We start from the raw sequence: 17,836 nt of genomic DNA on the forward strand, positions 1-17,836 counted from the left end.
GAATTTATTAATACAACAGTTCCTCTGATTTAAAATTATTACCTGGTATTTGGTTGGAAAATTATTTGAATATTATAAGTAACTGAATTGACATCATATATGAAGGCTAATTATGGGTTTCTAATGTGATTTAGGTTTTGTTTTAAAAATTCACATGATGTGTTTATACTTAGCACATCTTTTTCAATAAATCATTGGCATATTGCAAATTTCCTTTCTGACTACTGTTAAAAAAAATAACTATGGCAGCAGTTGTAACTGCTAGAGGAGGTAGACTAAAATGTAGTTCACCTTGAAAATGGCTCAGGGAATAAAGAAATTGGGTCAAGCTTAAAATAAATGCAGGTACAGTGACAAAAAGTTTTAATAAAAATTTAAAAATATTCACAGCATTGGTTTCAGGCTACTTTTGTTCTTGGTGATCTTATCAATGCATTATTAGTTTTTAATTGAGATGACACTAATGGCACTTTTTCATTTTGGTCAAAATGTTCATATGAAACATTTTTGTGATTTTTTTCACTATGTGTCTGCTTTTAATTGTAAATATAAATTTTTAGAAAGGCAGACAATTCTTCGATAGATCATTTGACCTCTGGTGATCTTAAATAGAATTTGAAGTGGTTTAAAATTCCTATGTCATAGATATCACTTTGACTCATTTATATTGCCAATTTAATGTGTAGCATTTAGCCATGTATCATTAAATCATAGTATTGATAATGAATTAAACTTTCATAAAGCTTTAATAGTGTAGTAGATTCTCATTCATCTGGCATCATTGGGGAATAAAATATGCTGAAGAAATGAGTTTTTTTTTTTTTTTTTTTAACGGAAGCTCACTGGGTTAAGCAGAAAAACTTAAAAGTTGATAAAAATTTATCTGACACACTTTGTATGTTCTTTTTGGGAGCAGGAGTGGATTGGCCATTTACTTTTTTCTTTACATTATAAAATATTAACAGTCTAGTGTCATGCAGAAAGGACATGGGCTTTCTGATCGATATTTGTTCCTCACATGAGAAGTTCTCTAGTTGTTGTTTTTCCTTTGAAATAAATGCCACACCCCTAATTCTGACATCCTTACTCCTTTTCTGCGATGGTGCTTGTGATAATGCTTTAACAGATGGATGAACACTCAGGCACCTATGTAAGACCTTTGGCTGTGTCTAGGCTTGCCTACCATGTTTTGGCAAACACCTGGCCACAACCTCGGGCTGTAAAGGAGACCCTCTTCTTGCTTCGGAGGAAGCATTTTCAGTGTCAAGGATGCTGCTCCCCAGCGTTCACTCCCTAGGAGCCATTGGTAGTGGTGCCTGATGTCTGTATCCACCTGTTCACCTGTGCTTGGGAGCATCTGTGCTGTCAGGGTGACCACCTGCAGTTTTCTGGGACTGTTGCTAAAATGAGCAAATAATGTACTCCCTTTATCTTTTAGCAAATTCCAGCATAACAGCAAAAATTCTTTTTAACAAAGTGTTTTTTTTTTTCCAACCTCATGCTCGTTTGTTTCAAGCAGTGCTTTCTAAAAACTCAAGCACAGCAAGAGTATTTGCACTGTTCTTTAATGTGCTATAAATGACATTTGGTTTGAATCTTATATTTAAAAATCAGCTTCCTCTCTTTTGCTTGCACCTAATGGGAATCATCTTTCTTCCAGGTTGTGCTTTAAGAAGACTATAGGGAAGAACACATTTTCTTCTTGCCACAAAAGTTGCAATAGAAGTAAGTAGGGGAACTGCCAGGATATGTCTGTCTCCACAAAACAAGCAGAACAAATTTCCATGAATCAAAGCCACTAAGTATAGTTTTCAGAGATGGTAGGACATAGTTACTCTCCCTAGAAAAATACCCAAAATGCAGGCACACCCATTGGCCACTAGAAAAATGCTCAAGTAAATGCTAGTTCAAACCTGTACATTTCACTCTTCTTACTGAGCTATTAAAGGGGTGGAAATCTACTATAGCTATAATCTTTTTTTCCCCTTTTCTATTTTTCGACCTCCCACATGCTTGGTGTTCAGTTCTGCTTACTGAATGTCTTGAATCTCTAGCAGCACCTACACATACTGCCTCCACATTGGCTTATGATTTGCAGATAACTCATGATTCAGACCCATAAGAAACATTTGTAAATATATGGCATGATATGTGCTCTAGATTAATCATGAAAAGGAGCAAAGGACTGAAGAATACAGAAAGCTTTTTTCCCTTCTAATATTGATGTTGCTTTCTTTGAGGTTATATGAGTGAAATATTCTTTGGAGTGGCTTAGATCACATTCCATCACTTGGGGAAATATCTCAGGTCATTTTTACAATAACCTTTATCTCTTAAAAAAATTTTTTTTAATGTTTATTTATATTTGAGAGAGAGAGAGATAGCGTGAGTGGGGGAGGGGCAGAGAGAGAGGGAGACACAGAATCTGAAACAGGCTCCAGGCTCTGCTGTCAGCACAGAGCCTGATGCGGGGCTTGAACTCATGAGCCTCGAGATCATGACCTGAGCTGAAGTCGGATGCTTAACCGACTGAGCCACCCACGCGCCCCTACAACAACCTTTTAAGGATATACAGGGCATAGACACCTTAGCGTGATTAAATCAGAGGAAATAAACCTAGATAGAGATATATGTGGTATGATCTAGTAAGCAAATTAATGTTAACTGCTTTTAGTCTGTCTTAGAACCTTTGATATAATTTTCAAGATTGCCTTATACTGTTCTCTTGGTTAACTTTCTAGAAGGTTCCATTATTTGAAGGATTAATGACTACTATTTTCTTAAATTTATCTTATTGAACATTGCATTTATTAAAGGTAGTCTCCAACTGGCCTGAAAAAAACCAAGCTTCTGCATAGCTCAGCCCCTGAGCTAACTTCTTCCCACAATACCTGTGGGGCTCTCACATTCTTATTTGAAATACAAGCTGCTGATGATGAATGAGTAACACTCCCTGCACTTCAAATGCTTATGTGTATCCACCTTTCCCACTGTCCTTGGTTGAGAGGTGACCGTGATTGAAAATTACTGATTTTAAAATGTAGGAGAATTCCAAGATATCTTTCCCCCTTAAGTAAGATGATTTGTACTAATACTGGGAGGGGCAAAATATCTTATTACTGTCTGTTAGTTACTATGCTTCAATTTTATCTTCACAGCACACCTCTGAGGTTGGTATTGTTATTCCCATTTTAGAGAAGGCGAGACTGAGTCCTACAGCCTTGGGTAACTTGCCCAAGGTCACTCAGCTCTAAGGCACATTGCTGAGCTTCAGACTTGTATCTCCCTGTCCGCAAGGTTCATGTCTTTTCCACCGAGGAACACTGCTTCTTATTCTGTAGATGACTGAAATATGTACTTGTATATTTTTCTCCAAAAATGCTCAATGGAAGATTCAGACATCAAGAACTAAGCTTTTTTTCACTCTAGTTGTTTCTTTGAGAACCATCTGAGACTTCTTGCTTTGAAATGCAATGTTAAGTAGGCATTGCTTTGATTGAGCAAGGTGAAGTAGAGTTTTATTAATGAAAAGCATCATTGAGTTGTTGAGACTAATAATTTTGTGGAACAACATTATTAAGAAAAGCAATATGCTGTTTAATGAATGGTGTTTACTTAAATCATAAAGGAAAATTAAAAAATCTGGAATATTTTTTAAACAGTGTAGTATTTATGTACAGAGTGATGTTTCTTCCTTACTTCTTACAGGAAATAGCATATAATTTGAAATATATGTGGACTTTTTTTACATTCACACATATTTTTATTTCCCTGAGCACATTAACAAAAGTCATTTTATTAAACCAAAAAATTGCTTTGATAGCTAACTCTCTGCGATGAAAATTTTGCCATGTCTTTAGTTTTATTATTTATTTATTTAATGCTTATTCATTTATGAGAGAGAGAGAGAGACAGACAGAATAGAATATGAAGTAGGCTGCAGGCTCTGAGCTGTCAGCAGAGAGCCCAATTTGGGGCTCGAACCCACAAACTGCAAGAACATGACCTGAGCTGAAGTCGGAAGCTTAACCAACTGAGCCACCCAGGAGCCCCAAATTTTACTATCTTTAATAACAACATTACTTTATCTCTCTTGATGGGATAGTTGTTTACAGAAAGGTTGTAGAAGCCTTGCTGGTTCATAGGCATATAGCTTTACTCCGTTGGTTTACCTTTGCAGGTGGGATATTTATTGGTGATAGTGGGAAGTGGTCAAGATATGTGCAATGTCTCAAGAAATTGTATCTTAAGATTTTTAACACTAGAGAATTGAGATGTGAATATGAATGTGCTTTCTTCCTCTTTTCTTTATTTTTGAGAGAGAGAGAGAAAGAGAGAGAGAAAACTTGTGCGGGCGGGGGAGGGGCAGACAGCGAGGGAGACAGAATCTGAAGCAGGCGCCAGGCTCGGAGCTGTCAGCACAGAGCCCGATACGGGGCTCAAACTCATGAACTGCGAGATCATGACCTGAGTCCAAGTCAGATGCTTAATCGACTGAGCCTCCCAGGTGCCCCATGTGCTTTTTTTGGTTAAATATGGTTCACTGGGGGCAGTGATAGCTGGTGAATTGAAAGGTGATTAATATGAGAGTGACAGAGTCAGAAAATTTCTGAGTTGAAAAGGTCCTCACAAATGAAGGGCTCTTGGAGTGGAAGTCATAGGAGATGAGTTCAGTGACTGTCTGAGAGTAGTAGAGCTCTAGGCCAACCACTTCTGTGGTTACTGAGTCAGGGTCGAAGCCATTCCAACCAGGAAGTGAGTGATCATAGCAGGAGAGGGCTTTAAACTTCCTGGGGTTGGAGAAAAAACGGAGTCATTGTGGAAGCAATCTTAGGGCATGAGGAAAACAGAAAAATAAGCATCCCTTATTTCCTTTTATTAACAAAAATGATGTAAAGGTATTGATTACAAAAATATAAATCTTAAGCGTTAATACACTTTTTTAAAAAGTGGGACATGCATATTTAAAAAAAAATAAGTGTCTTTAAATTATTTGTATTTGCCTTTTGGGTACACTATTTTAACTTCTTTTTATTTAAAAATATCTTTATAAACACACACATATATATGTTGGAACAAATATTTTTTGCTTATTATTTAGAATCTGTGAAGTCTTAAAAGGACCTATGAGTATTCTCATCATTGAAGCGTTCTATGGAGGGTCCCATAAACAGCTGGCGGATCTGCTCCAAGAAGAGTTAGAAGACTGTGTCCTTTATTCCCTTCCTGCAAAGAAATGGCATTGGAGAGCGCGCACATCGGCTTTATACTTCTCCCAGAATATTCCCATCAGTGAACAGTACAGGTAATCAGAGCTCAGGCTGCGCTGTCAGCCTGTTTTTAATGTACTTGTTGTAAGGATGTTGCTTCTCTGTCAGCGTCTATGAGATTTTTCTCCAGCCATGGAATTGGTCAGTCTGACTAAGGACATGTCCCTTTAGACACAGTAGAGCAGCAGGGTACATTTTACACTCTGAGGACATCGGCTAGTAGGAAAATGGCCTCATTCTGAACCTACAAGCCTTTGCTCATTTGTCTTGTGATTTTATCATATGCACGTGTGTGGGTGTGGATGACATTTTTTGGCCTGAGGGAAGAGTTGATCTTGGGCACGTTTGTTGTTGTTGTTGTTGTTGTTCCATAAGCTCCAGTGTCTCTTTTAGTGAGTGTGCTGTTTTGGTTTAGTTTATTGTGTCTGCTCTGTGCTAGGAGCTGAGGTTGTAAAGACGGAGGTGACCAAGATCTGTGCCCTTGAAGCTTTAAAGACTGTTGAGGTAGAGATAGACAGGCAAGTGCAATGTGAGCATGAGAAAATGGAGGAGTTGGTTTTGATGTTACGAAGTAGGAACACAGTGTGGAGTTGGTAACCTTTGCCTAAAGGATGAATAGATTATGGGGACACAGGACTCAGTTGTGAATTCTGATTTGTCAGGAAGTGCGAAGTAGGGGTGCCTATCAGAGATTCTTATGGGACACACTGGAAAGATGGATGAGAAATACTGATTGCATCTGGTGAGGACCAAGTAGAGTAGAGTACTGAACATCCCTACCTCCCTATTGTATCCATATTTATGGCCATGTGTCTCCTGCTTGTTAAACAGTGGAAGATTATCCTACTGTGGTTTATGTACCTGTTGTTCCTACCAATCTGGGCCCTTCTGTGTAGGGCTGCATTGGTTTAAGCAGGAGTGGGGAGTGCCAGGCTGATAACGCAGTTAGGGCAGACAGGTTGTTAGAGAGAGGGCATGACTGTCGTGCTCACCTTTGCTTCAGCAGCCATGTCTGTCTTGCTTGTAGGTGGGGCAATCACTAGGGAGACAAGACCTTGGGATTTAAATGTAGGTTGCTGTTCTTAGTAGTAATTTGGGGGATTCAGAGAATACCCCGTTTGGCGGATGAAAATCATGCCTCATGTCTGAGAATTCAGATTATCAGGTAGAATAACAGTGAGCGCTCAAGTCACCTTGCTTGGGATTATAAAGGTAAAATGCTGTTTGAGGGACAAAAATATTGTGTATTTTTCTAATCTAAAGTGTATTTTTCCTTGTATACTTCAGTGTTTTGTATTCTGATATCACTAAGTGAATATCGTTCACTAACAGTATTAGAAATTTCAATGAGTGTATCAATATAAAAGTTTTAAAGGCAATGGTAAGACGGTTGCTGTGTTAAAACCTGACTGTTTATAGTTGCTTTCACATCTCATTTAATTGTGTTTTCACAGCACCAACTGTATTATATTACTTAAGGTCACGTAATCCGGTTAGCTTTACGGCACATTTTCATTTAACGTTACCATTTGATACAATACATTTCTACAACGATTTGAACATTGAAATGAACCATTTCTCTGTCTGCTGTTAGATTTCATTTTGATTATGCAGTTTTTCAGAATGAAATGACTGTATCACAGATATATGTGTACGGATAGCATCCGCACACACACACACACACTCCTGTGCCTGTGGCTTCTCCGCTCCCTGTGAGGACTGAAGGATCTGAGGTGAAACATCACGTTGCTCTTTGAAGCAGTCTTGCTTGGGAGGTCAGTTTCTGAAAGATTGTGATGTAAAGTTTTACTCCCTGATGGCCACAACCTACAGGTCCCAACAGTGCTATCTAAGATCTTTCAAGGTTAGTCACCGCAAGACATCACCGCGGCTGTGCAGTTAGCTGCATTAATCTAATCAGACTTCACTGAAAGATACCTCACCAGTTGAACTTACAGTTGTATTTGACCAATGATAACTTATCTACTCTTTTTGAATACTTTTGGAAAAATAGCAACAGCTTGAAAACTTACACTAAGTTAAAAAAAATATGCTCACTCAATCCTACATGGAAGTACAAGAAGAGTCTTTTGTTACACCAGATAAACTGATCTCTGTGGAGATTTTTAAAGATATGAAGGGTACCTGGGCGGCTCAGTCAGGTGAATGGTTAACTCTTGATTTCCACTCAGGTCACGATTCCAGGGTCGTGGGATCACCCCCGAGTTGGACTCTGTGCTGAGCATCGGAGCCTGCTTAGGATTCTCTCTCTCTCTTTCTCTCTCTCTCTTAAAAACACAAAGAACAAAGTAACTTTTGGAGAGCCAGGTGAATCAGTCAGTTAGATGTTGGACTCTTGATTTTGGCTCAGGTTGTGGCTGAGATCGTAAGATCAAGCCCATATTCAGCACTGCACTTGGTGTGGAGCCTGCTTGGGATTCTCTCTCTGTCTCTCTGTCTCGCTGTCTCTCTGTCTCTCTCTCTCTCTCTGTCTCTCTCTCACCTGCTCCCTCCCCCCCCCTTCTCTCTCCCTCTTTACTCCTCCCCTGCTTGAGCATATGCTCTCTCTCTAAAATAAAATAAAATAAAATAAAATAAAATAAAATAAAATAAAATAAAAATATGAAAAGTTTTTGTTTTTTAGTTACTCTATTTATTTGGCAAATGAAATCCTCAAAATTCATAAAGCACTGTTATTACCTACTATGCAAAATTACTCTAAACAGGTAGGGACTGTGTCTAATGAGAAACACCCTGAATGTAGGTACATGTGTTACTTTTCTCAGCTTCTGTGCATGTAGTCATTAATGTTGTGAGCTTATTATCCAGAAATTATTTTATTACTAAAGGAATAAATGTTTCATCCCAGTTACTCAGTTTGATTCTGCTTTATCCTGACAGCTGAAAGAATACATCATGATTCACATTTGGAGCTGTTTAATTTTATCAGAGGTTACAAAAGCCCCAAAAGTTATTTTTCTTAAAAGTGGTTGGTAATTATTGTTTCATTGGTTATATTAGAGTTTTGCCTTCTGGAAACTGTGGAATGCAGAAAAGTGTTTTTGAGGATGGGCCTTAAATTTTGTGTTCTGAAATGTATGAGTCATTTGTCCCAAGAGTGGTATTTCGACTTTCTTAGATATACCTAGACTAGGCATCGAAGATACTGTATGTATTTTCTTCTTCGTGCAGTATCTTTACTGAACTGAAACAATCACTGTTACTGAAAATCATTTTTTCACTCTCAGCTGCTTACAGTTATATTTTTCATTCCATCTGAGGTATTGTGGCAGATTCTCATCATTGGCCACTTAACAGCCCTTCTTCCTTGTTAATCACACTTTTCTTTGGAGTGGCTAAGTACCCCCTGGGAGTGAAGCATGATTGACCTGAGTTCGTCATTATGATCCCATTCTCTGCCCAGTTTTCCCCGCTTTCCTTGTGGTTAGTGCTAGACAGTCACTAGGTTTTGGCAAATTAGATTTAAGTGGATGACTTCTGGGGGTTCTTCCAAAAAAGTTGGTTTTGTTTTGCTTTTAGTTATGGAAGGAGAAAGCCATTTTCCTTTCCTGCGTGTGACAGTGGTTGTGCTGTCTACAACTGTGAGGTGGCAGGATGAGGACAAAGTGCCTGGGCTCCCAAAAATGGCTGATGGAAGGCTGGACAGAGCACAGATTAGACTTCCATTTTGAACAATAGAGCCACCTAGACACCTGAAAACCCACCATGTCTAAAACATCTGGAAATGATTCATGAAGTGTAACAAATTTCCTTTTAAGTCCATAGCTGAGCAAAGTAAGAGAGGATCTGAAGAAGGATCTGGAAATTAGAGTGGTAGCTGGCCTTGAAGCTGTGGTTGCCTCGTTTTCATAAAGGAGTTGACATAACTGGTTAACTTAGTTATGTTACATTCTGAAATGAAATATCATGCAGCTCTGACCTGAATTAGGAAGCTTTCTGTGTCTCTTATGGGAACTTCTCCAAGATCTTTTCGGTGACGAAAAGTAATGTTCCAAACAATGTTATTAGGTGTTGTCTTTGGTATAAAGAAAGGAGGTGATCAGAACAATACGGTGGAAGAGTATACGGGAAATGAGTAAACACAGTAGTGTGAATATCAAGGTGGCAGAGGATGTCATTGCCCACCCGTGCCCCTCCGACCTTTCCCTTTCGGTGTGCTCCAGCCAGCTTCCCACTGCTGGCATCTCTTCGCCTGAGGGAGCCGTGCTTTGCCAGTGCACGCAGCAGGCTGGGAGCAGCCCTCCACACATGACCTTCACCCCTCGGATGAAATCATTCTGAAGTGTGTGCAGAAGAGAAAGCACTCACAAGGATTCCTTAAACACCCTGTACGTCAGAAAATGTGCAGGCGTGATTCCACATAACTCCCGGGTCACAGAAGAAATTGTAATGGACAGTACAAAATGGGACTGGATCATAATGAACATATTGTATATCACAGGGCAGGTTGTATCTAAATTGACAGTCACAGCCACATCATCTTTAATAAATTTATTTTTGTTAATTTTTAATCGTGCTATGCAGGCCTCGAAAGCTTGTGGTGCAGAGCAGGGACCCTCTTACTTGAATCTAGGAGTGATATTGGGAAGGAAAGAATAAGAAGGGGGAAAAATAGTGAAGTTGGAAGCAGATTTTATAGTGGAGATGAAAACACTAAGAGTTGATTTGAGATAATAAAATAAACACAGGCATGTTTTTGTTTTGTCTTGTTTTGTTTTTTTAAAGGCACAATTTTTGGAATGACAAAAATACAACTACTGATATGGCACAGATCAATAAAAAGGGGAAATGCTCTTAAGAGTCTTATGTTAATAGAGTTGAAACCTTACATGAAATAGTGAATTTCTTAGAAAAACATAACTTACAAAAACTCCTAAAATGAAACAGAAAGTCTGAATGGAATTCTAATCATCAGAGATGCTGCTGCATTAGCTCAGAGTCTACGTGACGGAGGCTGGGTCCCCGTACTGGGTTGGTTTACTGCACTGGTACCACCCTGCCTCTTTCTACACCTGTGTTGCTTGAGATGGAGTGTCTAGGTTTTTAGGTTTTCTGTTTCCTGATAGGCATAAAATCCTAACTGTTAATAGATATTGATTATCATTATGATACCTTTTCCTTCCCTACCCTGACCCCTTCCCCCTCCCCCCGCCCCCTTTTTAATGTCCAAGGAGGGGTGAGGAAAGCAAATAGTTGGGTAGGAATTAAATTGAATGAAAGTTCACTTGGGTGAAGGAATGCATCGAGTAAAATTAAAGCTTTCAGTGATATGTGGCTATTGATAACTTTGTTACGATTTGCCATAATCTTTAATGGTACCATGACTGTGGCCTTTTACTAAGCAAATTCTCTTTCAAGGACTGTGTCATTTTTTTTCCCACAAATGAACTATTCTCTGCAAAACATTGAATGTAACTTTCTATGGGAAAATGAACATTTTTAGCTGATATGAACTGTGTATGCTTGTTGTTTGTAGTTAGCCCTTGTGAATAAAGGCATGGCTACACTAGTGGGTATAGGTGAATCAGCACAGAAGGTGGTGGTTTCTCAAACAATTCTTTTGTAAATTAGTAATTTAAATTATTCCTTGCTTGACAGTTATGGCTTATTTTGACTTGTTACCTTTTCTTAAAAGTATAACTTTCTGAATAATATATTACTACTTTAATCATGAAACATTCTTTTATTAAAATATACCTTTCTGAGTAATTTGATATAATTTTAGTCATGTAAACACCCTTTTTAATGATTATTTTTTAATTTAAATCCAAGTAGTTAACATATAGTGTAATAATGATTTCAGGAATAGAATTTAGTGATTCTTCACTTACATATAATACCCAGTGCTCATCCCAACAAGTGCCCTCTTTAATGGCCATCACCCACTTAGCCTGTTTATTCTCTGTATTTACAAATCTATTATGGTTTGTCTCCCTCTCTGTTATTATCTTATTTTTGCTTCTCTTCCCCCATGTTCATCTGTTTTGTTTCTTAAATTCCACAGATGAGTGAAATAGACAAATACCTTTTTCTGACTGACTTATTTCTCTTAGCATAATACACTCTAGTTCCATCCATATTGTTACAGATGGCAAGATTTTATTGTTTTTGATATCCGAGTAATATTCCATTGTGTGTGTGTGTGTGTGTGTGTGTGTGTGTGTGTGTGTGTATGTACCACATCCTCTTTTTTTTAATGTGTTGTTGATAACTTTTACATTTATTTATTTATGTTGAGAGAGAGAGAGAGAGATTGACATTGCAAGTGGGGAAGGGGCAAAGAGAGGGAGAGACAGAATCCCAAGCAGGCTCTGCACTGTCAGCACAGAGCCTGACATGGGGCTCGAACTCATGAACCATGAGGTCATGACCTGATCTGAGATCAAGAGTCGGACACTTAACTGACTGAGCCACCCAGGCGCTCCCCACATCTTCTTTATCCATTCTTCAGTCAATGTACATTTGGGCTCTTTCCATACTTTGGCTATTGTTGATAATAGTGCTGCTATAAACATTGGAGTGCATGTGCCCCTTCGAATCAGCATTTTTATATCCTTTGAATAAATACCTAGTAGTGCAATTGCTGAGTCGTAGGGTAGTTCTATTTTTAATTTGTTGAGGAGACTCCATACTGTTTTCCAGAGTGGCTGCATCAGTTTGCATTCCCATCATCAGTGCAAAAGGGTTCCTGTTCCTCTACATCCTCACCAACTTCTGTCATTGCCTGACTTGTTAATGTTAGCCATTCTGACAGGTATGAGGTGGTATCTCATTGTGGTTTTGATTTCTCTTTCCCTGATGCTGAGCGATGTTGAGCATCTTTTTATGTGTCTGTTAGTCATCTGGATGTCTTCTTTGGAGAAGTGTCTCTTCATGTCTTCTACCCATGTCTTCACTGGATTATTTGTTTTTTTGGGTATTGAATTTGATAAGTTTTTTTATAGATTTTGGATACTAACCCTTTTTCTAATATGTCATTTGTAAATATCTTCTCCTATTCTGCCAAATGCCTTTTAGTTTTGCTGATTTTTTCCTTTGCTGTGCAGAAGCTTTTTATTTTAATGAGGTCCCAATAGTTCATTTTTGCTTTTGTTCCCTTGCTCTGGGGACATGTTGAGTAAGAGGTTACTGTGGCTGAGGTCAAAGAGGTTGTTCCCTGTTTTCTCCTCTAGATTTTGGTGACTTCCTGTCTTATGGTATGGTAAACACCTTTTTATTAGTGTGTGACATACTGGGAGTATAAAAGTAAACAATGACTTAACAAGGATTTGTAGGTGAGTGAATTTATAGATGAGGTTTGGTTTAGATAGTGGCATCATTTTATGTCTCTGTAGTAATCAGAACACAATTTAATGGAATTAAATGATAGTAATAATAGCTAACATATTGAACACTTACCATGTGGTAGATATTCTACAATCCCAGAAACTAGATATGGTTTTCCTGGTTTTACAGAAGAGGAAACTGAAGCTCAGAAAATCAGATTATTTGCACTGGTCACACAGTCAGGTTAGTGGTGGGTATGCAGTTGGAGCCCAAGTCTGACCATTTGCAGAGGCCATACACTGTTCTCTGTAAGCCCATGCTCTCAACCATTGTGCTATCTTAATTCCCTGCCCAAGCAAACTAAACTAATGAAGGAAATTAAACCTAAGTACCTCTTGATTATAAATATATGACTAAAGTTTATTATCAGAAGTAGATGTCGTGCTTCTCCTGGTCTTTAGAAGAATTATAGTTCTTGGTTCTTGCTGGAGGCTGGAGGTTGGAAACCAGGAGCCTTTTTATGTTTGTGACTCTGGTGTTCTCATTTTTCCTCAGGGCATTTGCTCTTTAGTCATCATCTTTGTTGCTGTTGTTGTTGTTGTTGTTGTTGTTGTTGTTTTTAAGTGTATTTATGTATTTTGAGGTGGTGGAGGGGCAAAGAGAGAGAGGGACAGAGAGAGAATCTCAAGCAGGCTCTACACTGTCAGTACAGAGCCAGAATCAGGGCTTGAACTTGCAAATCGTGAGATCATGACCTGAGTTGAAATCCAGAGTCAGAGGCTTAACCAGCTGAGCCACCCAGGCACTTCTGCTCTTTAGTTTTTGGCCACAGAAGTTTTAAGTCATTTGAATTTTCTTCTTTTGAAATCCAAATAAAAAACAACATTTGATGCTGTATAAAAATCACAGGGTAGACTCATGAATACAAAAATCGAATTTTTTAGGACACTCACCTGCAGTCCCAAGTTATCCTCAAACCGGTATACTGTGAAATTCTCTACTTGGTTTATGAACTTAGCTACAGGCAGCACTCTAGTACGGTCTTGCTCACGTCCCTCGTATCATTACTGGTTGTATGCACTTGGGATTTGGATGATGTTCCCACACTATGTAAATAATACTGTCATTGGGTACAATGTAGCATCCCATAATCTCACCAGTATGTGACTGCTCCATTTATGTGAATTAGCCTCAAGCTTCCCCATCTCTGTTGCCCACTTCACCGGCTTCCCTATCATGTACTACCCAATCATGGGATTCTTTTTTGGTTTGTTCTCCTACCAACCTTGCTGTCCTATCCAGACAGTGCACAGCTTTCCAGAAGTCGTATGGTACTTAGAACTTCGTCCACAATATGTGATCTTGGTGAAACCTTCTGCTTCACAGTATTTTTCAGTTTAGCCATCTGAACTTCATGTTGAAAATGTTGCTGACCACAACACTATAAAAAGAGAATAATCTTGCACACCAAATAACTGCCCATCCCATGAGTCTCTGTCTGCCTCTGTGTTTTCTCTTTCTGCTCACTCCCTTCTCTCTCTCTCTCTCTCTCTCTCTCTCTCTCTCTCTCTCTCTCCTCTACACACACAGGTGCACACACACAAATGACTACTCTTAATTGCCCTAGCAACATCTTCACTGCAAAACTGGAAATTAACCCTGTTACCATGCTTCCTAAAGTTTGGTTATCATGCTTCATCTTTTCTACTTTTCTTTACATTCTTTTGTCAGTGTTTTTAAGAAGTAAAATATTCCAGTATCAGAAAAAAAAAATCTTATTGTGGAGTTTGTAGTTTATTCTCACCACAGTCTGCTAAATCAAAAGCGTTTGCATAGTTAGCAGCACGCATTGTGAACCCACTGCTTCCAAGGAGCCGAGCATGGCAGTTCAGCGTCAAGTAGAGTGTATATTTTTAATATGCCTTGTAGCTTATTTAAAAAAATCACATGTAGGAGTCTATATAACCCCATGTAAAGGTACATACAGATACAAGGCATCATTTCTAAGAGACTCTACATCTTAAAGACTGTTAGAGTAAGTCTCCCATATATTTACCCTTTGAAATTTGACAACTATATTTTAGAAGATATACTGGATGTGTATTACACTTTTACGGAGGAGAGAAAATCATGCTTTTTAATGAAGGAAATCGAAAAGGCAGAAAAACCCCAACACGCCCAAATGGATACAGTAGGTACTATTGTATAAAAGAGCTGTGGCTACAGAGGAAGGATCTTCATAATTTTGCTTTTAGAAGCAATGTACTTATTTTTGACCTAATACTCAAAACTGTGAGTCTGATCTTAGAGTGCTTCTAACCTAGTTACTGTTAGGTGTTGAGTGTCTTCATTATGGTTTATCTTCATAGCATGGAAAAGCCTTCGGGAAATGAAAGACATTTTTATTGTACTTCCATTCCCAACATTTTTTATTTGTTTATATTGGAGACAGTTTCTCTGCTTTTATCGAGGTCTTAGTCAATGAAAATATGTTTTGCTTCTGGAGCTCTATAGGGTGTGCACGGGTATTAGTCTCTGACTTATGGTGTTTGGAGCCTCTACAGCTATGGTGTAGGTACTCTGTTACCCTTGCCTTCTCCTAAGCCTCCCCTCTTAGGGAAGCTTTTATGTTTGCCTATTCCCTTGAGGTCAGGTTTGGCTTCCTAGCTGCCTTTGGACACATTGTCCTATCCGTTAAATGAATAATTCTTGTCCAACTGTCCTTTGTTTATGCTCCTCTGTGGTTCACTCACATGATGGACCTGCTGGTCTCCTGACCAGCCAGCCCACAGAGATACCCTGTAGGCGGAAGGCAGGAGCTGAGTCAGGCGTCGTGCTCACAAAAGAGCATTCATATCCCTTTCATCCTTCTATCTTTCTAAAGAACATAATCCTATATTCTAGTGAGTTTCTTCTTAAATGGTCTCTCCTATATTTCTATTTGTTCACGATATCATGCTGATAATAAAAAAATAACACTCCCCCATTTTAGGAGAAGTTCCAGGTGACTGAATATATATAATGGAGAAGACTAGGAGAGGGATGGTTTGGCCAGAACCGCCCCCCCCCCCCCGCCCCCACTAGTTATCTTTTGGCTTTTTTCTAAGCTTGTTTCCAATTTTTTTTTTTTTTATCAATATTTATTAAGAGACAGTGGCAAAAAAAAAAAAAAGAGAGACAGTGCCTACACTAGCACTGGTGATGTAAAACCACACTTGGCAAATCCGGACATAGTAAGTGTTTAGTAAAGTCTGTTGACTGAAAGAATGCTTAATGCCTTTATCCGCTTTTTGTACTCATAGCGTTGAGGAAATAATCCCTGATTGAAAACCATCAGGGACTTCGAGCTACGTGTGTAAAAATCCAGATTACACACTGGGCTTGCTGGGCCCTGCCGGCCTCTGCAGCCTTGTCTCCCACCCCTGCCATCTCATTGGAGTCCGCTGTAGTAGCTGCAGGGGCCTTGTTCCCTCGCTCTGAAACCTCAAGCTCTTTCCTGCCTCAGGTGCTGTTACTACTTACTGCGCTCTGAGCTGGCAGCTAAGTCTCACCCCCTCACCATACCCTTTGCTTACTTTTCCCCCCTGTCTTTCAAGTTCTGACCGAAACTTTCACCTCCTCAGAGAGGCCCACGCTGACCACCTATCTAAAACAAGCCCTCTTATTTCTGTATTCTTTTTCTCTCCTCTGTAATAACATTGTGTATAATCTGTAATCATTTTGTTTGTTCGATTTCGTTTCTTTTTTCATTATGCTGCAAGTTTCAGAATGACAAGCGCCATGTTTGTCTTTTTTACCACCTTTATCCCCAGGACCTAACATGCTGCCTGGCAGATAGCTGCTACTGAGTAAATATGCCTGAATGAATGATTTCATACCTGTGGGTTTGAAAATGCAAACAAAATACGGCTGCAGTTGACTTTTCTCAACTGCTTACTTTTTTTCTGCTTTGGGCACTCCTACTTTCCTGTGGCTAGAGATATTACCTCTTCTACACAGAAACTGCTTAGAGACATTTAAGGGCCTGTGTTACTCAGTTTCATGGGATTAAACCAAAGAATTCCATACACTTTTACTCACTTATTTTTATGGGTTATATTAATCATACTGTGAAATCAGTCATCTATTATGTAAATTTTGATAACAGAAAATATAATTTTCGGAATTTCCCCTGTATAAAAGTGTTTCTAGGAAAAAAAAGATGTTTCTCTGTTCAGGAAACTTTATAGAATCTAGAATATACCTGTGATATTTTGTGAAAGTATTTTAAGGCTTTTTTAATTTTGACTGTGGCCACCCATGAGCAGTGTGGCCTTTTAATTTATAGTGTGGAAATTATGGGATAAATGAGAGATTAGAATTTGGCCCAAAGATGTATTTTGCTTGGCCACTGCAATTATTTAAGCATTTTTAATTTTTAATGCTTTTAGATAGACAGACATTCTTTGTATTGGTCATAAGCACAACTAGTTGCCAGTGTTTTATACTAGTCTGCTTCTCACTTTCATGTTACTTAACTGATCTGTTTAGGTCTTTGTGTTTGTTGCCTCTCGCTTTGGAACTTGCAAATGATCATTAAAAAAAAAAAAGATACACACACACACACACACACACACATACACACAAAGAAAAAAAAAAAAAGAGGTTAGAGAGGGACAGAGCCAAAGCATAAGAGACTCTTAAAAACTGAGAACAAACTGAGGGTTGATGGGGGGCGGGAGGGAGGGGTGGGTGGGTGATGGGTATTGAGGAGGGCACCTTTTGGGATGAACACTGGGTGTTGTATGGAAACCAATTTGACAATAAATTTCATATTAAAAAAACCCAAAAAACCCAAAAATAAATAAATGTTTAAAAAAAAAAGATACACACACACACACACACACACACATGCATATTTAAATGTACATACACATAAAAACTTACTAGGAATATAAAATCATTTGTGTTTGGAAGAAATGTCATATACTGGAGGAGCCAGCAGTCCTGGATTCTAATCTCAGCTCTGCCATAAATAAATTTTTTGGTATAGGAAAAGTCACTTTTTAATCTTAGAGTCTTATTTTTTTCACTTGTAGCTGAAGGTTTTGTTTTTGTTTGTTGAATTCTGTGATGTCATGAAAAAGGAATTAAAATCAAGATCAAGATTCAACAGATTTTGAGACAAAAGACAATTTCGTGTTGTCATTTAGCTTTGTTATGAACCACTGCTTCATTTAATACAGGAATTAGTTCCTCATCTTATTTGTATATCTCCTTGAATTTTTAACTTTTATTTT

General features: G+C 38.6%; 1 protein-coding gene across 20 annotated transcripts in view; it reads left to right on the forward strand.

Moving 5' to 3' along the window:
- GTDC1 (glycosyltransferase like domain containing 1) overlaps positions 1-17,836 on the forward strand; it is a 396,458-nt gene that overhangs the window by 120,426 nt on the left and 258,196 nt on the right. For 15 of the 20 annotated variants that reach the window (XR_008424608.1, XR_008424609.1, XM_053909103.1 and 12 more), the window contains 2 exons: positions 1,661-1,725; positions 5,102-5,305. The exons of 1 other annotated variant lie outside the window; for it this stretch is intronic. Coding sequence is in view for 17 of the 19 variants with exons in the window: in XM_053909103.1 (XP_053765078.1) it covers positions 5,127-5,305 (179 nt within the window). In the remaining 2 variants the exon portion in view is untranslated. Of the gene's footprint in view, positions 1-1,660; positions 1,726-5,101; positions 5,306-17,836 lie in introns of those variants that run through there. 4 more of the 20 variants (XM_053909095.1, XM_053909096.1, XM_053909097.1 and 1 more) reach the window with 1 other exon arrangement.

The sequence above is a fragment of the Panthera pardus genome, unplaced genomic scaffold (genome assembly GCF_024362965.1).
Source record: "Panthera pardus isolate Hobbes unplaced genomic scaffold, ASM2436296v1 HiC_scaffold_10, whole genome shotgun sequence".
In the NCBI taxonomy this organism is placed as follows: domain Eukaryota; kingdom Metazoa; phylum Chordata; class Mammalia; order Carnivora; family Felidae; genus Panthera; species Panthera pardus.